The sequence below is a fragment of the Mustela erminea genome, chromosome 9 (assembly GCF_009829155.1).
Source record: "Mustela erminea isolate mMusErm1 chromosome 9, mMusErm1.Pri, whole genome shotgun sequence".
In the NCBI taxonomy this organism is placed as follows: Eukaryota; Metazoa; Chordata; class Mammalia; order Carnivora; family Mustelidae; genus Mustela; species Mustela erminea.
In genome coordinates, this window is record NC_045622.1 from 61592791 (window position 1) to 61613557 (window position 20767).

At 51.9% G+C, this 20767-nt stretch overlaps 1 protein-coding gene across 2 annotated transcripts in view; it reads right to left on the reverse strand.

Moving 5' to 3' along the window:
- DCHS1 (dachsous cadherin-related 1) overlaps positions 1-20767 on the reverse strand; it is a 35768-nt gene that overhangs the window by 5418 nt on the left and 9583 nt on the right. For both annotated transcript variants that reach the window (XM_032358912.1, XM_032358913.1), the window contains exons 2-14: positions 13513-15423; positions 7862-8050; positions 7533-7764; positions 7158-7394; positions 5790-6815; positions 5377-5570; positions 5060-5156; positions 4801-4958; positions 3739-4603; positions 3405-3644; positions 3190-3315; positions 2333-2542; positions 57-935 (exon numbers count right to left, since the gene is read on the reverse strand). In XM_032358912.1, coding sequence (XP_032214803.1) covers positions 57-935; positions 2333-2542; positions 3190-3315; positions 3405-3644; positions 3739-4603; positions 4801-4958; positions 5060-5156; positions 5377-5570; positions 5790-6815; positions 7158-7394; positions 7533-7764; positions 7862-8050; positions 13513-15423 — 6364 coding nt within the window. The remainder of the gene's footprint in view (positions 1-56; positions 936-2332; positions 2543-3189; positions 3316-3404; positions 3645-3738; positions 4604-4800; positions 4959-5059; positions 5157-5376; positions 5571-5789; positions 6816-7157; positions 7395-7532; positions 7765-7861; positions 8051-13512; positions 15424-20767) is intronic.

The following is a 20767-nucleotide window of genomic DNA, read 5'->3' on the forward strand; positions in this document are numbered from 1 at the left end:
GAGTAACCCCAGCCCATCCAGGGATACAAAGCTGGGAGACATTGTTGAGGACCCACCTGGGGGAGCATTCTCACGGAGCATGGCTTCACTACTAGCCCGAGGAAAGCGAGGTCCACGCTCAGACTCCCCCTGCAACCCAACAATGACCACACCAGTGGCAGAGCGAGCTGGACGGCCAAGGTCAGTGGCCACGACGAAGAGGACACGATCCCGGGGGCCCAGGGCTACAGGTGAGCGGGCCACACGTATTTCACCAGTGTAGGAGTCCACAGTGGTGCCAGGAGGTGGTGTGCCTGCCAGCCGGTATAGGATGGAGGCATTAGCACCAGCATCACGGTCTTCAGCTCGCAGAGTGGCCAGAGCCAGGGTCGGGGTGCTAAGGCTGGGGCCTGGGCGGGGCAGGCGCAGCCTCAGGGGACTGGTGGGGAAGATGGGTGCATGGTCATTGACATCACGCACAGTGATGGTGACAGGTACCGTGGTGCTCAGGGGCCCAGCAGCTGCACCATCCACTGCACTCACAGAAAAGGCATAGCTGGGACACTGCTCTCTGTCTAGGGCTGTGGCTGTGCGTAATTCCCCGGAGTTGGGCTCTAGCAGGAAGGCTCCTGCTGCACCTGTACCCAGGTAGTAGGTCACACGGCCATTGGCCCCAGCATCAGGGTCATGAGCCTGTAGCTGCAGCAACAAGGACCCTGCAGGTGCATCTTCAGGCACCTCCACAGAGTAGGCAGGCACAGGGAAGGCTGGGGCATGGTCATTGGCATCCAGCACTGTTACTGTCACAAGCAGAGTGGCACTGAGAGCTGGCTGGCCTCCATCCCGGGCCTCTATTCGCAGCTGGAATGCTGGCTCCACCTCTCGGTCTAGTGGCCTCATGGTGCCAAACTCCCCAGAAGCTAGGTCAAGGACAAAGGCTCCTGATGGGTCCCCATCTGCAGAGAAGTACATATGCACATAGACAAAGATGTGTCAGTCCATGGGAGCAAGGGTGATTTATAGGCAACAGTAAATGGGAAGGGGTAGAGAGGAGAGAAACTGGGAGAAAGGCAGAAAAGAGAACCACAGACAGTAAAGGAGAATACTATAAAGCAGCTGTTCTCAGAGTGTGGTCTGGGGACTCCTTTCAGGGAGTACATAATCAAAACTAGTTTCTAGAAATATTAAAACATTATATGTCTTTGTTAATTCTTAGTATCTCACAAATGTAGAGTCCGAATGCTGCATGACAAGTGATGACATCACTTGGGTAGTAATGCAACGTGTGCTTACAGTTTCTTATGTCTTCTAGAATATAGAAAGTTTAGAGCATAAACGTATTTTCAGAGATTCATTCAGTTTTTTGTTGTTGCTGTTGTTTTAAAGATTTTATTTGACAGAGAAAGAGAGAGAGAGAGCGCACGAGTGTGCACAAGCACAGGAGCAGCAGGTAGAGGGAGAAGCGGTTCCCTGCTGAGCCCAACATGGGGCTCGATCCCAGAACCCTGGGATTATGATCTGAGCTGAAGGCAGATGCTTAACCGACTGAGCCACCCAGACACCTGACTCATTCAGTTTTTACTTGCTTTTAGTTACGCCTGCTATAATATTTGCTGTCCAGCAAATTATTTGAACTTCTAATATTTCTTTGTGCCTATAAAGAAATACAGTAAGCAGGATATTCATTGGCTTTTTACAATGGCATTTTAAGATTTTTCTCAGCTTTAATATCTAATATAGCAAATACTGATGTCATGTGTTATTACATACATAAATACACATGTATTTATATGTTTGTTATATTATTACATCAACAAATATTGATATCATGTACAAAACTCTTCAAGTTTCTCAAAATTTAAAAATATCGGGGCACCTGGGTGGCTCAGTGGGTTAAAGCCTCTGCCTTCAGCTCAGGTCATGATCTCAGGGTCCTGGGATCAAGCCCCGCACCGGGCTCTCTGCTCAGCGGGGAGCCTGTTTCCTCCCTCTCTCTCTGCCTGCCTCTCTGCCTACTTGTGATCTCTGTCTGTCAAATAAATAAATAAAATCTTAAAAAAAAATTAAAAATATCAAGGGTTACTCAGACCAAAAAGTTTGAGAATAAGTGCTCCACAGGGAGAAACAAGAAAGAAAAAGGAAAGAAACAGGAAAATAGAAACAGAGACACAGAGGGACATAAAGAGCTGAAAAGGCATAGAAAGAGATACTCAAACACATATATGCATGATTGAAAAGGTAGAAGACCAAGAAAAGAGAAAGGAAACCCAGACACATTGAGGCTGACATAAGCACACAAGGAGTAGAACTGGGCAAATGGGTGCTAGGTTAGCAGGTATGGGACAGTTCTCACCCAGGATGCGGTATTGCAGTTGCCCATTGGCTCCCACGTCTGGGTCAGAGGCCCGCAGCACCGTAAGGGTCTGGGGGTCCTGGCCCTCAGGCACCTCCAGGGAGAGGTGGGCACTCCCAAAGGTTGGGGCATGGTCATTCTCATCCTCCACAGTCACTCGCACTGTGACATGGGTCAGCAGTGGGGGTGAGCCCCTGTCCCGGGCATACACTGTGGGGAAGCAAAATCAGTAAGATGTAGCCTGCTCCCATCCATGGAGAAACCCACACAACACAGCATTCTCACATGTTCACCAGATGCACACATGAACCAGAAAATGTCCGTCTCTCCACACTCTGCAAGTACATGGGTGCCTACATATGTACATGCACACATAAATATACATGTCAGAAGACCTTTTTTTCTTCCCACTTCTCATACCTTACTGCATGCAAGATGGATCTTGGATTAGTGGTAGTGTGACAGAAAAGGCACTCAACAAGGTATCAAAAGATGTGGGTTCAGGTTCCAGCTCTACCACTTCCAAGCTGTGTGTTAGCTTGCACAAGTCACTTAACCTCTATGGTACTCACTACCAATATGCTTTTCTGTTAGGTGGCCACAGTATAATCTGAGGGAATCCTAAAGGTCAGAGCTGTGGCATTATGTATTTGAGAGTTTGTGTGATCACAATGGCAACAGCCTAGAAGTCAGGTCACCTTGCCATCTGACCAACACTTGCCTCCCCAAAGGGATAGGAAAATATAACACGCTGTGCTATAATAGGTGGAAGCTACTAGAAGGTAGTTTGGGGGTTCTGCCCAAGTAACACTGTTGCTTACAACACCCCAGGCTTTTCAGATCCAGTCAATGTGTACCTGTCAGGTTGATTTCCTCCTGCTCCTCCCGGTCCAGGGCCCGAAGAGTCGTGAGGACTCCAGTGTCTGGATCCAGGGAGAAGCTTTCGCCAGAGATGCCTCCATATGTCACCTGCCCGTTGGCCCCTGAGAAGGGGCAACATGGAGGAAAATCAGAGGGTAAATATACCCTTTCTTGCCCAGTTACCCTCTCCACTCATCCGCTCAGGTTTTACCTAGGTCTGGGTCGGTTGCCCGCAGAGTGAGAAGAGAAGTACCAGGCGGGCTGTTCTCACGCAGGAGGACACTGTACTCCTGCTGCTGGAAAGCGGGTGCCTCGTCGTTGACGTCAGCGACACTGACCGTCAGGAGCTGCGTGGCTGAGCGTGGCGGGGAGCCGTGGTCGGAGGCCACCACGGTCAGTACGTGCTCAGCTCGCTGTTCCCGGTCCAGGGACCGCACCACCGACAGCGCTCCTAGGCGAGCAGTAGGGCAGGTTGGAAAGAAACCTCAACACTCACTTCCCATCAGCACCCTCCCTCGCCCCAACCTCCTCCCTGCCCAACTCACCTGTGCTGGAGTGTAGCCGGAAGTAGCCGTCCCCGCCAGCTGCCAGGCGATAGGACACGCGTGCAGCTTCGCCCAAGTCCGGGTCCCGCGCTACCACGTGCAACGCCACCGGCCCGGGAGGCTGATCCTCGGGGATGCGCACACGTGAGGGTGAGGCGAAGACGGGCGCATTGTCATTCTCATCTGTGACAAAGACCCGCGCGGAGACTCGCGCTGCACGGCGGCGACTGGCGTTGGCGGGCCGGTCGGTGGCTTCCACGAGCAGCAGCAGGGCGGGTGTGGTCTCCCGGTCCAGGCCTCGGGGCGCGCTGAGGGCGCCAGTGCGCGCGTCCAGGCGCAGCGCAGGCACCGGCGGCTCCTGGCGCAGCAGGCGGTAGCGGACGTCGCTGTTGGGACCCGGGCCGTCGGCGTCCGACGCGCGGAAGGTGTACAGCGCGGCGCCAGGGTCCGGGTTCTCCGGCAGCGCCAACGCCAGTGGATCGCGCGCGAAGACCGGCGCGTGCTCGTTCTCGTCCTGCACGCGCACCTGCACGCGCACCAGCCGCGCACCCGCGCCTCCCGGCCCCTCAGCGCGCACAGTGAGAGCACGCCACGCCGGGCCTGCCTCGAAGTCCAGGGGACGCGCCAGGTACAAGCGCCCCGAGGCCGCGTCTAGCGCGAAGGTACCCTCCGGGTCGGCGCCGCCCACCAACGTGTAGGTAAGTGCGCCCACCCCTGCCGGCTCCGGCGACGCCACAGAGCCCAACAGGGAGCCTGGCTGCAGCCCTTCCGCCGCTGTCACCGTCAACACGATGGGCACTGGAGCCGCTGGGTCTGGCTCTGAGGGATCCGGTGGGGGCTCAGCGGAGCGAACTGAGGGAAGCACCTGTTGTGGACCGAGGAGGAAGGACAGAATCAGGGGGATCCGTGTAAAAGGGGTCTGGGCTGGCCGGCTGGTAGCTGGAAGGGTAGTCAGAGTAGCCTGACTAGAGGGCATAAGGATTCTGCGAAGGCATAGTTCTTGGAGGAGACCATAGCTGTGGCTGACAAGAAATGGACAGATTTAAGGAAGGTCAGCCGTACCTGCACCAGCAGCTGGAGGCTGGAGCTCCGAGGGGGGCTTCCTTGGTCGTGAGCACTCAACGTCAGTACGTAGTGTGGCCGCTCTGCTCGGATCAGGGGTGCTGCAGTGAGCAGCTCCCCTGAATGAGGGTGAAGAGAGAAGAGCTCTGAGCCAGGACCTGGGAACAGGCAGAGGAAGAAGAGCGAAGGCCTGTTTCCCAGAGCTGGGCAGGTCATGTCATCCCCACCATCTTCCTTCTCTCCACACCACTCCCCATACCAGTTAGTGTGTACAAGATGGTGCCATTCTCCCCCTCATCTGGATCCCTGGCCTGCAGAGTTGTCACCAGTGTTCCTGGAGGCACGCGATCTGGTACCTGTGGGGACACACAACTCAGGAATAGCTGTGTCCTTCCTGTTTTTGAGATATCTCAGGGTTAATCAAGTTCCCCTCACTTGAATGCAGGCAGAGCCCCTTTCTTGCTCTCACACCTGTTTCAAGAGCCAGTCTCTCTTACCTACTCCTACAGCTCTGTGGGGAGACCCCCCCATGACCTCTCACATTTTTTCAGGGCAAGGTTCTGCCACTTCACATACCTGTATAGGGAGGCCCCCGCCAGCTGCCCCAGAAGCTTGCAGGAAGCTGGGGCTGTTGTCGTTGAGGTCGAGTACTGCAATGTGCACGGTGCCTGTGGTACTACGGGGTGGGCTCCCCCCATCCTGCACCTGCACCAGGAGCTGGTAGCTGCTCTGCCGCTCTCGATCCAGGGTTTGGAGTGTGGTCATTTCTCCTGGGAGTGCAGGATAGGGATCATGTATGGGGTAGCTAGGGATGTACAGCCTGAGGCCTGCAGCTGAGAAGCTGGGGTTTAGGGAGTGGGAGGGAATGCCAGGGTGAAAGTCCAGGCTCAGTCCTGGTCCTAATGGCAGGGGTCTGGGGATTCTGTCTGGGTATTCACCAGGCTGAGGATGAGGCTATGAGGTCTCAGAATTTGGGCCCCAGTGCTCACCAGTCTGGGGGTGGATGCGGAAGGCCTTGCTGTCTTCTGACAGCGGTCGCAGGCTGTAGGTCAGACGTCCATTGGGTCCTGAGTCTCGGTCAGTGGCAAAGACCCGGCCCACGCTGGTCCCTGGGGGCTGGTTCTCAGCCACAGCCAGGAAGGTGGGCTCCTCAGACAAGCGGGGACTGTGGTCATTCTGGTTGAGGATGCTGACCCTCACGGTGGTTGTGCCTGTCTGTTGCCCCAACTCAGCTTTGGACCCAGACACTGCCATTACCTTCAGTGTGTACAACTCCTGGGCCTCACGGTCCAGTGCTGCTCGCACCCATAGCCAACCGCTCTGTGGTTCCAGGCCAAAGGGGCTACTTGGCCCGTCTGCTGCAAGATGGTAGGTAATGGGGCCCCCATCTGGTGCTTGAGCTTGCACTTGCAAGACCTGAGTTCCAGGGGTGGTGCCTGAGGGCAGGTCCACACGGTAGGTAGGGCTGTCAAAATGAGGAGCCAGCCCACGGGTCCCCAAGTCCTGTACCACCACCCGTAGTCGAAAGTGGCTGGTGCGGGGTGGGGAGCCTCCATCCCGGGCCTCCAGCTCCAGCTCATGGGCTGGCCCCCCTGGGGGCCCCAGAGGTCCCATAAGCCGTACATGGCCTGTAGTGGGGTCCACAGTGAAGGCCCCACCGCCCCCAGCAAGCAGGGTAAAGGTGACTCGACTGTTAATGCCTGCATCAGGGTCCAGAGCCCGAAGTGTATAAATGGGAGTCCCTGGGGCAGTGTTTGGTGGCAGCAACACTGTGTCTTCAGGTGCAGGGAAGGCAGGGGAGTTGTCATTCACATCATCCAGCAGCACACGCACCCGAGCTACAGCAAAAGCTGGGGGCACTCCACTGCCTGCCCGCACCTCCAGCTCCAGCACTGGTCCCAGCAGCTCCCGGTCCAGAGGGCGAAGTGTTTGTAATAGCCCTGAGGCCCCATCTAAGGAGAAGAGTCCTCGGGGATCCCCGCCTGATAGGGCAAGAGTCACAGACCCCAAGCGACCTAAGGGAAGGAGAGAGGAGTCAAGAAAGTGATGGAGACACCTACTGAATTGGGGCCTAGACTCCGATCTCAAGGAAGGCTAAGGACTATCCATACTGTGTCTTTCAAACTATTAGGGGGAGGGGCAGGTGGTGGCAGAGATGCTGGGTGGCACTAAGGTGATACTTCATGTGCCTGTGGATGAAGGCGAGTGCCTGCACTGTGCCCAGGGATGTGCTGGGGATTTGAACCTGCATGTTTTATACTGCAGCTATCTATGGTGTGATACTCTAGGGTACTTTGAGATGGGTTATGTTGGGGTGGCTGGGTAGAGCACCAGAAGGGTATAATGATAACTGATACCTGGTGGATTGTGTGCCTGGACTATGCCCACAGTGGTGCCTGGTGCCACATCCTCTGGTACAGAAAAGACATACTGTAGTTGCTCAAATACTGGTGGCACAGGGGTTCCAGGCACAATGCTGACGTTGACTCGGGCACTGGGCTCTGCCTGCAGGCCACCTCCATCCTGAGCCCCAATCTCCAGCTGCACCACAGAGTTGGCCCGTCTGGCCAAGGGCCAGGCTACTGTCAACAGCCCTGGGAGAGGGGACAGAAGCAGAGTGTGTAAGGAAACAGCATAGAGGTAGAAAGGTTATGGGAAGGGGGGCAGTACTTCATTTAAGTAGGTGGGAAGAAGGGTCCAGGGACAAGCCATGGGAATGGGAGGCTCCTCACCTGAGTGCTCATCCAAGGCAAAGAGTGGGGGGTTATTGCCAGCCAGGATGTGGTAGGAGAGTCGCCCGTGGGGCCCCTGATCAGGGTCATGGGCACGCACCCTCAGTACAGCTGTGCCTGGTGTACTCTGCGCACTCAGACTGGCAGCATACTCCCGTGGATAAAACTGCGGGGGGTTGTCATTCTCGTCTGACACAAACACTTTCACATATACCATGGACTTGAGGCCTCCCTAGGGAGACAGGCAACAGTAAGTCAGATGGGCCCTGTCTGGCTCTGGTAAATGCCTTATCCCAACATCCCAACCTGTCCACAGTCTGCCCACTCACCCCGTCCACAGCCGTCACTGTGAAGTCGAAGCTTGAGGGCCCCTGATCTCGGTCCAGGGTCCGGGTTGTGCACACATCACCACTGTGGGCATCGATGCGGAACGGGGGAGACCCTGAGGCACCAAGTCCGGCACCCAGGGAATAGGAGAGGAGGCCAAATGGACCACTGTCTGCATCTGTGGCTGTCACCTAGGGAGAGGCTGGGGTGAGTGATGCCCCTTCTTTTTGACCAGAAGATGCAGAGCTAAGTGGCAATTAGAAGGAGCAGCCCTGGGCCAGCTGGGTGCCAGGGTCTCTGGAGAGAGGATACAGAGAGGGGACATGTAGGACATGGGCCAAAACCCAACCTCACCGCCTCAGACCTCACCACCTGGTTGAGGTTCCTGTGAGCTTCTAGTTACAACATTTTTGTCAGCTGGTCAATATATAACTTTGTTTTAAGTATGTTTCTGTTTGAAGAAGCCTAATGTAATACATATTGTTGATTCATTAACATTGAATCCACAGCCGATGGCACTGTAAGTCACACCTGAATGAAACTTATCTAACACATGTATTATCTTCATAAGGCTTAGGAACGCGAGGCAGCACTTTAGCACTACACTTGGGGATCATTTGAAAGAGCAAATCACCAAACAAAAAGGACAAAAATGTGAAAAATGTGGCACTAAATAGACCGCAGGAGGGACCGTTGTTTACAGTATGAGCTGAAACATGAAGGCAGAGCGTGGCCTGGAATGTGCCCACCAGTCCACTTGAATTTTTCATCGTTCTGCACATGTCAGGGAATGACTGCAAAAGCTCCATGAGTATCGACTTGGGGGTTACAATAAAATTTTAGAGAGTTCACAAATTTAGAAATACAGAATCTGCCCATGATGAGGACCTCCCTGGAAGTGAGAGAGGGAGAATGGCTCATCTATGGGAAGTCAAGGTCTTAAGTCCAGGGGGCTCCTCAAAACTAAGAAGTAGGGGAAGGCTCTCCTGCTTAATTCTTGGGTATCCCCCAGACTGGCTCAGGAAAAGTTGAACTATTAGACATTAATGTCAGGAGCCTCTAAACATTTCAGAGCCAGGGCGACAGGAGACACCATTCTGAAAGCTTCTGAGCCCAGGATAGGGCCAGGCACACAGGAGTTCTCTGCATATATTTGTTGAATGAGTAGGTGGACATTCTGATTACCCTGACAACAAAACCTTCCTTCAAACTAAGTTTTATACGTTGGGTGAACATTAGACCTCTGACAGTGTGTTAGCTGGTGCTGACTGCTGTAGACTGTGACAAAGTACTCTCTGTGGATACAGGGGTCCTAGGGTCATGTCATGCTGTAAGAGGAGGCTGGAGAGCTCCCTCTTCTTAACCAGAAAATGTTCCTCAGAGAGAAGGCTAGCCAAGGACTTCTGATTGTTGCCCAGGCCCTTGATGGAAGTGATTTGTGGCACTGTTTACCCCCCAGAGAGACTCTAAAGCCCTGCCATGGCTGACCCTGGAAACAGCTCCTGCTCCAACTCTTTACTATGGCTGTGGGCCCAGATATCCCAGGAGACAAACATCCCCCTGCATCAATCCAGGCAGGCTGCAGCCCAGCTGTGGCACCATCTCCAGAAGCTGTTAAAGACCTTTGCCCTCTGACTCACTGCAGGAAGAAAGCAATAAATAGTGGTCAGGGGAAGTTGTCAGGAAGTGACCCCAAAAGGCGTAGGGGCCACTGACTGGAAATGACCAAGGCAGAAGTGAACTTCCCGCCCTGTGCAGCTCCACTGCAAATGCACTGTCTCCCTTCCCAGCAGGCTCTCAGCCCTGCTCCCAGTCCAGCCTTGGTCAGCTCCTTCTCTTGCTCATCTCTCTCCTTTTGTCCCCACCCACTCCCTAGCTCTCATCGAATGCAGTATTTCAGGAAGGAAATAAAGACCCTTATCTGTGAATTTTCTAAAGTTCCTTCCAGACCACAAACTTACAGCATCTACCCCATCCTGACCTCCTTTCCAGGTGTCGCCTGCTTCTCCTCCCACTACCGTCCCCTCCACATTCCTCTGCCTCCCTTTCCACTGCCTGTTCTCACACACTGTTGCTCCCTGGAATCTCTCCTTGGCCTCTTCTCACTCTACATGCTCCCTCAGGACCTTCTCTTCCACTTCCGTGGCTTTGACCATTGTCTGCACTTTGACCTAGACCAGTCCTCTGAGCTCCAGACCTGTACATCCAGATGCCTGCTCAACATCTCCACTTGGATGTCCCACAGGCACCTTAAATCCAGCCTGTCCAAAGCTAAACTCATGATCATTCCAACCCCCTCTAATGACTCTTCCATCCACGTAGCTGCTCAAGCCAGAAATCTGTTCTTCCCTTTTCCTCTCCTGGTATATCAATCAACTAGGGACTAAGTAAATCCTCATTATCTCTCCTATTTGTCTATTCCTCTCCATCACCATTATCACTGTCCTGATTTAGGCCTGAGTCATCTATGCTCTGGACTATTGTGATTCCCTTCTCATAGGTTTCTGGCCCTCTAATCTGTCCTTTACCCCAGGATTTCTGGTCCTTAGCATGTCTGACAGTTTGGACCAGGTAATTCTTTGTTGTGGTGCTGTCATATGCACTATAAGATATCTGACAGCTCCCTGGCCCCTATGTGCTAGGTGCCAGTAGCATCCCACCAGTTGTGACAATCAGAAGTCTCCAGACATTGCCTAATGTCCCCTCCAGAGGGAAAAATCACTCCCAGTCATGAATCACTACTTTATACTAACTACCAAAAGCATCTTTGGAGAAAGCAAATATGGTCATATTAAACTTCTACTCGAAAACCTTCAATGTTCTCTAAAGAAAAGTCCTCAAATCCTTGGCTTGGGTCCTCACTGGGTGGCCTACTGGCACTCCCACCTCCCACTCACCCACTGCACACCTTGAACTCCAGAGACACTGAGCTACTTGTAGCTTCTGAACAAGTCAGGCTCTCCCTCTGCTCTGGGCATGTCACCTGTGCCTGGACCCCTTCTCCCCACCATCCAGCCCCCTCACAAACTCCTGCTCAGCCGTGAGTCTCAGCTTAAGTGTCACCTCTTTGGGGATGCATTCAAATTGCCTATCTGTACCTCACATAAGTCCCCGTTATGGGAGGTTTTTTTTTTTTTTTTTCTTTTATTTCAGTGCAACTATTTCTTTGCACAATAATCTCCCCTCTAGACTATAAACACCATAAAGTAGGGGGTAATGACTCATTCATTACTGTATTCTTTGTCCCTAAGACAATGACTAGCACATGGTAGATACCTGATAAATGTATACTTAATGCATCCAATATTAAGACTTCTTCTAACAGATACAAACACTGTAGTCATTTTTACTCTCATTGCCTATAGTTACTCAGAGTGAAAACTCCAGGAAACCCTCTGGAGAGTTGCTCTCTTACTTCAAGCACTAGTGAATAAGAAATTTAGAAGCTGTCACCTATTGGTCCTGTGCCAAGAGGGAGAGTAAACACATGGGAAAGTGGATGGGAGCTGGACAGCACCAGGCAGGCAAATACCCAGAGTCTAGCCAGAGGGCAAGGCATCAGCTGGGTCCAGGCACTGCCTGAAGTCTAGGCCAATAGGCAGGCCCTGAGAAGATGCTCAGGGATATGGTGGACTTCTGAGATGTAAAGACTTCAAGCACTAGTCTCCTAAGAGGCCTTCTTACATCCTGTTTTCTGTCCTGCGTCCATACTCCATGATGCAGCCAAAGCAGTCCTCCCAAAAGACATATCAGATTTGACTAGAACCCCTCATTGGCCCCCTGTGGGTTTTTAAATGATCTCTTTTAAAAAAAAAAAAAAAAGGATTTATTTGACAGAGAAGAGATAGAGGGTGAGAACAAGCAGGGGAGTGGGAGAGGGAGAAGCAGGCTCCCTGCTGAGCAGGGAGCCCAGTGTGGGGCTTGATACCAGGACCCTGGATGATGAGCTGAGTGGAAGGTAGATGCTTCACTGACTGAGCCACCCAAGCGCCCCAGCCCCCTGTGATTTTTAAGATAAAGCAGTTCACAACTGGGAATGATTTTTGCCCCCTGGAGGGGACATTAGGCAATATCTGGACCTGCTTGTAATCTGGTCCCTATCTACTATTTTGTCTCAGCTCTCTGCAGTTCTTAGCGGAACAGCTGAGGCCAACCTGAACAATGCAGTCTCCTGAGCACATCCTGGGGTTCTGCAGCTCTGTCTGTAGGCCTGGAATCCCCACCCCTATACTCTATATAATCCATTTGGCAAGGTCTCATTGATTCTTCAAAGGTCCCCTCCTCTGGACTTTCACAGCACCTCATATGCCATGTGATGCAGCACTAGTTACTGGTGTGTCTCCCTGTCTAGCTGGGACCTGCCTGGGAACAAGACTGTGTCCTTTCTTTGTTCCCTGGGACCAGCACAGCACAAAGCTTATAGTGGGTAAGTTAATTCTTGAATATATCACTTACCCACTGATCTAACCCATCCTTCACCCTTAAAGCAAGTTAGCCTCCTAAAAAAACAATCTGTAGGAAGGAGGGAGGGATGAATAGGTAGGGCACAGAGGATTTTTAGGCTGGTGAAACTACTCTGTAAAATACTCTAATGCATGTCATGTACATCCATTATACATATATGTTATATATTTTGTCCAAACCTATACAATGTACATCAGGAGTGAACCCTACGGTAAACTATTTTTTTTGGATTTGGGGTGATTATGTGTCAATGTAGGTTCATCAGTTGGAACAAATGAACCACTCTGATGGGGATGGAGATAACGGAGGGCGGGGGATGTTACATGAATAGGGATGGGGGTATATGGGAAGTCTTTGTCCTCAACTCAATTTTATTGTGAATCTAAAACTGTTCCAAACACACAGTGTTTAAGAAAAACAAAAACAAAATCTAATCATGTCCTTTTCTGACTCAAAGAAGTTTAGTGACCTCCTTTGCTTTTGAAGTAAAGTCCTAACCTCCTTAAAGCTTGGAGTCCAAGGACTTCTGTAATCTGGTCTTAGCCTGCCATTTCAGTTTCATGCCCCCTCTGTCTCCTCTAGGCCCCTCTGTCTCCTCTAGGCCTGACCTGCAGGCACTCTGTGGCTCCCAGAGTCTGTCCAGGGCTCCCATCTCCTCCTCAGAGAGGTCTTCCTGATCTGGGATTTCACAAATAGTTCTTGTTATCTCTCATCCTTTGTGCCTGAGCACAAACGTCTCATCAAGGCTCAGCTCCACGGAGAGGGGTGGGGGTTTCTTCCAGCAGAGCCCAGCACTGGATGAGGGCTCCATAAATGCTGGCAGCTCTCTTGGGGAGCAGGAGCCACATGGGTGCACAGAATCACCATCTCTGCCTTTCAGAACAACTTTGAGATTTTACAGATTCTCTCTCACTTCTTGACACCACAGGACACTTCTTCCTCTAGATCCAATCTTAACTCCCTCAGCTGCCTTACCTGGCCCAGCTCTTGCACCCTGTTTTCTCCTCTTGTCATGCGTCTTCACCTTCTGCACAGATTGTGCAGCTCACAGGATAGAATCAAACCCTCTGATGTGACTTACCATAAAGAGATACACCTGTAAAGCTTGGTTTCTGTTCTGAGATCCTCTGTGACCCTTTAATTCACTCCTGCCCACAGCAGCATCCCACTGTGTGCAGGACTTACCCACCTGCAGGAAGCAGGTTCCAGGCTGGGTGCCCTCAGGCAGAGAGGCATTGTAGAAAGTCCTCTGGAACTGGGGCTCATTATCATTCACATCTTGCAGGGCCACACTGACTGTGGCAGATGAGGCAAGGGGAGGCAAGCCCCCATCCGTGGCCACCACAATCAACTGTGGCTGAGGTTCCAATTCATAGTCCAGCGAGGCAGCTGTGGTAATGATGCCTGAAGTGGGGTCGATGGAAAACCAGCGGGTGTTGGCACCAGGGGCCAGGCTGTAGGTGACCTGACCATTACTGCCCTGGTCAGGATCCCGGGCCATCACTCGCACCACGAAGCTGCCAGGCAGTGCAACTTCAGGAAGGGGCTCAGGTCGGTAGAGCTGACGGTCAAAGGTAGGCGCATTGTCATTAACATCGGTGACATGCAGCACAAAGGTAGCCTCAGCCCGCAGTGGGGGTGAGCCTGAGTCTGTGGCGGTAACCCGCAAGTTATAGGCATCCCTCTCCTCCCGATCCAGCTGCCGAGCCACGCACACCAGGTAGATGACACTGTCCTGAGTGCTGAGGGCAAAATGGCCCTCTCCACCCTCCAGGGAAACGTTGACATGAGCAAAGTCGCCATCATCTGGGTCTGACACAGAGATGCGAGCAACAAGCTGGCCAGGTGGGGCAGCCTCGGACACCCGTGGGGAGCCATCAGCACTCAGGAAGATGACAGTCATGGAGGGCTGATTGTCGTTGGCATCTCGCACGTTCACAGTCACAAAGGCCGAGCCCAGCTCAGGGTGCGCCCCACCATCCCGTGCCTGCACCACCAGTTCATGGACCCGCCGTTGCTCAAAGTCCAGTGGCCGCTCCAGCCGCAGCAGTCCTGTGTGTGCGTCAATGGAGAAGGGCCCATCACCCTCACTCTGCCTCCGGTTGATCTCATAAGTCACAGCCCCATTGGCACCAGCATCGGCATCAGATGCATACACCTGCAAGACAGGACTGCCAGGGGCCAGGCTCTCAGACACCACAGCGTGATAGCGGCTCTGATTGAAAGCTGGGGCATGGTCATTGATGTCCAGCAGTGTCACATCCAGCAGGGCCTGGGCCCTCCGAGGGGGTGAACCACCGTCATAGGCCTCCAGTTGCAGCATGTAGTGTGAGCGGTTCTCTCGGTCCAGCTCCCCGGTAACTACCAGTTCTGGCACGGGGGCCCCATCTGGACCAGGACGTGTCTCCAGCTGGAAGGTCTCTCCAGCTCCATCACCAGACAGTGCATAACCTTGGGTTCCTAGGCGGCCAGCATCCGCATCACGCGCAGGCTCCAGTGGGTATCGGGTGCCAAGGGCTGTATGCTCAGGTATCTGCAGGGCAGCCCGAGCCTGTGGGAAGGCTGGAGCATGGTCATTGATGTCAGCCACTCGCACAGTCACTTCTACGGTGGCACCGTCAGGAGTGACTGCAGTGAATCGGTAACGATCTCGCCGCTCACGGTCCAAGACGCGGGCTGTACGGACCACTCCGCTGTGTTCATCAATGGCCAGGTCTGTGCCCACCCCACTGCCCTCTTGGGCGGAGATGAAGTACATGGGAGGTGCTGCTATGCCTGGTGGAAGCCCTGCACTGATGTCCCCAATCAGTGTGCCTGCCGGCTGCTCCTCATCAATCTGTAGGTCCAAGCTCCCGGCCTGACCCCAGGCACCTGACACCCTGGCCCCCAGTAGCAGCAGCAGCAGCAGCAGTGGTACCAGGGGGGGCCTGGAGCTCTGCATGCCAGTGCAGGAAGGTGCAATGCCCGCCTCCTTCTGCATGACAGGGGCAGTCCAGTTATGACTTGTGCTCCAGCTCCAGACCAGGCGCCAGGCCTGGCTTGATCTCAGGCTTTGAATCAGGTCCAGCTTGGGCCCTGGCTCCAGCTCAGGCTCCCTGACCTGGGAGAAAAGCAGAAGGAAAAAGGTCATGGTTGGTTGGGGGGGGTGTGGAATCCATCCAGGGAGACTGGGGATCTACGCCACAGCGAGACTCTGGCATGTTCAGCCCCTCCGTGGAGCAGCTGTGCTGCCGCACATCCATCAAGAAGCTCCTGCTTCAGAACTCCTCAGCATCTATTCCAGTCTTACCCTGGCAGGTCCCCATCCCATCCTAACCTTCCCCTATCCCTCGCAGGTTGTTTTGCTCTTATTGTTCAGGTCTCAACGCCCTTGGACTCCCTTCCTTTCATGTCTGGACTTAAAAATATGGCCAATCCTTTCTCATTTTTCTTCTTATTCAGGACTAATATCTCCATAACTATGTGCTTTTGGTAACCTTACCTGAATCATCAAACTTCACCTTCAACCATTATATTCTTGTGAAACATATAATGCATATATGTAAAACATTACACATATAAAACATGTAATATAAAAATGTCTTATATATTAAATGTGTGTTTTATATATAAAATACATATATGTTATATGTTTTACATATATATAATAGAAGTATATAGAAATTCCAGTATAGAGGAATAGGTATATATTCCCTCAGCCTCACTTCCCTCTCCATTCAACAAGGGATGGGGCACACATGAGTGACTAAAGGAAACAGTCCCTGATTTCAGGGATGTCACAGTCCAGGGACTGGACAAGTAATTACTTGTGATAAGGGCTGTAAGAAGTACAGGTAGCTCTGAAGGCATATATAGAAGAGGAACTTTCCAAAGTCAGGGAGTCAGGAAGAACTTCTCTGAGTATGTGACGTCCAAGTCAGGATCTACCTAAAGAGTAGGTGTTGGCTAGGCAGTGGTGGGCAGCAAAAGGGGGTTACAGAAAGGAGAGAGCATTCAGAAGAGGGAACAGACAGACAGTGGGAAGGCCTGGGGTCTATAGTGAAGAAAGGGCTGAGAGTGTTTGGGGGTGAAAAGGGACAATGTGTGTGAAGTGTAGAGGGGTAGAGTGCTGGGGGAGGGAGTATGAAAGGGGGCAGTGACCCAGAAGTCATATGGATGATTTGGATTTATTTCTAGGGGCAAATGGAAGCCACAAAAGCATTTGAAGAAGAGGTGTTGTGATATGAATACATTTTGTGACTATCTCTATAGATAGGTGCCCTTTGGAAAACAAAACCTGTGCACATGGGACAACTATCTCAGGGCAGCCCCTATAACACACTTGTGGGAGTGTAGGTGATGGCAGTGTTTTGATGGTGACTTGGATGAGTGTTAGCAATGAAAATGGTGAGAAGTGGATAGGTCTGCAGGAAGCTTAAGAGGTAGAACAGGCAGATTTGATGACTGCTTAAAGGCAGGAGATGAAGGATTATGAGAAGTCAAGGATGATAGGCAAATTTCTGGCCTTAACCATCAATTGGAAAAAGGTATTCTTAACTGGCCAGAGAGGGAGACAAAAAGAAACCCAGAGAAGGCCAGTGCCTCTGAGGCTAAGGGCAGCCAGGGTTTCAAATCCTGCATAAGTTCAAGAGGGAGAGGACCTCAAGCCCCATAATGAAGGCCTTAGTGACGGAGGGAGAGGAGCATCAGTGGAGGGGCTGCCCTCTCTGCAGGGTTGGTTCATTTCCTTGTTTCTCACTTCTCACATCCTCCTCCCTCCATGCCATGAGGCTTCCTATCCTGTGACAAGGCTCTCACTAGGCTTGCAATCATCTCCATGCTCTACATCCAATGAACACTTTTTTTTTTTTTTAAATCTCCCTCTTACTGGATCATTCTGGAACACTGGATCGCTGGTCATTGGCTTCTTGGAGCCTACTCCTCCTGGCTTCACATGGCAACACCCCACCTTTTGCTTCCATTGTACTTCTCTGTCCACCCCTCAATTTCCTACACAAGTTCTTCTTCCTCTGCCCATCCCTCAAAAATTGGTGCTGTTCATGGGTGGCTCAGTGGGTTAAGCCTCTGCCTTAGGCTCAGGTCATGATCTCAGGGTCCTGGGATCGAGTCCCGCATTGGGCTCTCTGCTCGGCGGGGAGCCTGCTTCCTCTTCTCTCTCTCTGCCTGCCTCTCTGCCCAGTTGTGATCTCTCTCTGTCAAATAAATAAATAAAATCTTAAAAAAAATTGGTGCTGTTCAGGCCTCAATTCTGGGCCACATCTTTTTCAACTCTCCTCCCTATTCTTCCTGGGTGATCTTATCTATTCCTGATTCAATTGCATCAGTTATTTCTTTTTTTAAAGATTTTATTTATTTGTCAGAGAGAGAGAGAGAGAGAGAGCACAAGCAGACAGAGTAGCAAGCAGAGGCAGAAGGAGAAGCAAGCTCCCCACTGAGCAAGGAGCCCCATGTGGGACTCAATGCTGAGACTCTGGGATCATGACCCAAGCCAAAGGCAGCCAGCTTAACCAACTGAGGTATCCCTGTATTATTTATTTTCTTTGCACTATTTGCTGATGCCTTTCCAGTTTCCTTCCACTTCCAGCTCTGGAGACACATGGCCAGCTATATACTGGACTTACTTCACAACATATCGATAACCCTCTCCTCAAGCTGACTTTCTTCCTCCATTCTCTATACTATGAGCAGCACCACCAGTCAGAAACTCCTTGCTTCCTTGCTTTTCTTCAGTCTGATTTCCAGTTAGTTATTGAATTAGACCATCTCAACGAGACACGTTTCAAGCCCACCCTCTCCTCTTTCTTTGCACTGCCGCTGTCCCAGTCTGAGCAGTGTGAGCATATCTCCTTTTGATTCCTACAAGAGCCCCTAACTGCTCCCCCTGCCTCCTGGCTTGGACTGTCTGACCAATCTCCACCTGACCAGAGTTATCCACATAGCTTTCACCAAATCACTCCTGAAGAGAGGCTTCCAAGGGTCCCCCATTACTGACAGCAGAAAACTGCTGCCCCTCTCCAGAAAAAAAAAAAATGCACATACACATACACACAAACCGTGTCTGCAGTTTCAGGGGGTTCATGGACACTAGGTGTAAAACTTCTAGCCCAAAGGTTAAAGTACAATTTCCTTAATCTATCTTCCTGATCTGAGCCCTGCTGCTTCTCCAGAGTACCCCTGCTTTTACTGTCCTCCACCACACCTTGCATCCCAACACTAAAGCCAACTCCAAGTTCCTTCCCACTCCTTGCCCTGTATGTACTACTCTCTTGTCCTGAGATACCCTTTAAATATCCTTTCCAAGTGGCCATCTCCTACTCAGACTTCAAGATCTGGTTCAAATGCCCTGTCTTCTGTGAAATTTTCCATGACATCTCTCTCCCCACACCTGCAGGAGCCCCTCCTACCCTCTATTGGACTCCCACTGCTGTTGGTCACGCTGACAACAAACTGCACAGCAGCCCTGAATTGCAGGCCCTTTGAGGGCAGCAAGTTCATGGTCTTGGTTGTCTCTGTCCAGCACAGTGTGAGCAGTCAATCAGTGTTGAATGCATGGTCAGAGCCTTTTAATTCTATGCAACGGCACTCACATGTTGACACAGAAACATCTGTGGAAATGCCAACTCAGATGACAAACACAATGAGAGCCTGTGTGCCTGAGGCAACAGGGTCCATCCTGTGGCTACAGAAGTGTGTCCTCAGGTTTAATGTATTAGCTCTGCTTTAGGACTGCCTGTCCTCCCAAGGGAGTTTCTGACCTCTTGGTTACACTTCCAACCCCATCTCTCCCACCTGTTTGAGGCAATAAAAAGAGTAGGGATTCTAGAGTTCGAGTTATTTTCCTAATCTAGATGATTCTGTGAGAATTAGAGGCAATGGAAGCAAAGAGCCTAGAGCTGAGTGGGTACCATCCTCCTGGTAGATGGATCCCTTCATCCTGGGCTTCAGCATTCTGGGGTTCTCTGTCTGCACTAAGACCCCTGTCCTTGGGGACTCAAGTCTGAGGAGCTCATGGAACTGCCACATGGGATTACAGGTCAGAGGAATTCAGAACAAGGAGGTTTGAGTGAGCATAGGTTTGACTCAGTGGAGGGAGAGGCTGAGTATACAGGGACGGCCCAGGGGCCCAGGTCAGTGATGTAGGTCTAGAGACTGGGTTAGGGGTCAAGGTGTTAGAATTGGTCCTATTCATTTAATCTATCAGTGGAGAGCAAGCAGTTATGATTGGTGGGGAGAGAAGATAATGGACAGTGAGGTCAGTGTTTTTATTACTATATTATAGTTCTCTGACTCCCCATCCAGAGACAGAATGTCAGCTTTGTGAAGGCCAGGATGATATCCCATCTGCCTCTGTGTGTAGCACAGAGTATGGTAGGTGACCAATATGTTTTTTGAAGAAAACGATGTATGAATGCTATGAGATAAAAGCTCAGGAGACAGATCAGCCTTGAAGAGGAGGGAATCAGGCCCAGACAGATGCCCCTTCTCCAACATGTGCAGAGCCTGCCCTCTTCATCACCCAACCTGGGTTCTTGTCCAGTGCAAACTCCCCCAGTACAGTCTCACTGTGGACACACAACAGTGCCTACTCATGAAGTCATGGACCCACACACAGCCAGATACACAGATGTACAGATTCAGATATAGACCAGCACAGTCAACACATACACATATACGGACAGGAGCCACTTTAACATATATGCAGATATGCACATATGCAGATACCCCTCTTTACAGAGAAGTGTATTTTCACACGCACATATGGGATAGACATTCCCATGGATCTTGTCTCTCTGCCTGCCCTCCCCCCCCACCCCACCAACACACATGCAGGCATACCGAGGGACCCAGACAGGCATGCTTTTGTGCACACAGAAAGACAACTTTCTCACAGGCCTCACATGGACAGGCACATTCCCGTGATACCCTCCCGCACACATACACACAAGCATACTCACATACACCCTCCCTCCCACGTATGCAGACAGATGCACTTCCACGTGTGCACAGACACAGCGGCAGGCACGCGCACACACACTTGAAGACCCACCCACACACAGGCATGCTCTCACACATGCTGCCGGGGCACTCGTGGTCAGCTCTGTGGCTGCAGCTGTGACCTTTCGGTCCCTGGGGCCTCTGTCTGGACTGTGCCTCATCACTTCCTGCTCCAGGGCTTCCAGTTCCAAACTCGCACTCCAGACTCTCTCCAGAGACCGTCTCATCCTCTCTCCAGCTCTCCTCTCAGCACCATCTCCCCATCTGTCCGGTGCTTCTCACTGCCTCTTCCCCAGCACTTGCTCCTCCTCCCTGTTCCTGTCTCTTTCCCTCTCCAGGTCTGTCCTGTCCCTTCCCCCAGATCTGGCCTCACCTCACACCTGTCTCCTGCCCAGACCTGTCCTCTTTCTTCCCCCCAGATCAGTCACTTCTCTCCCACCCAGTTGTGC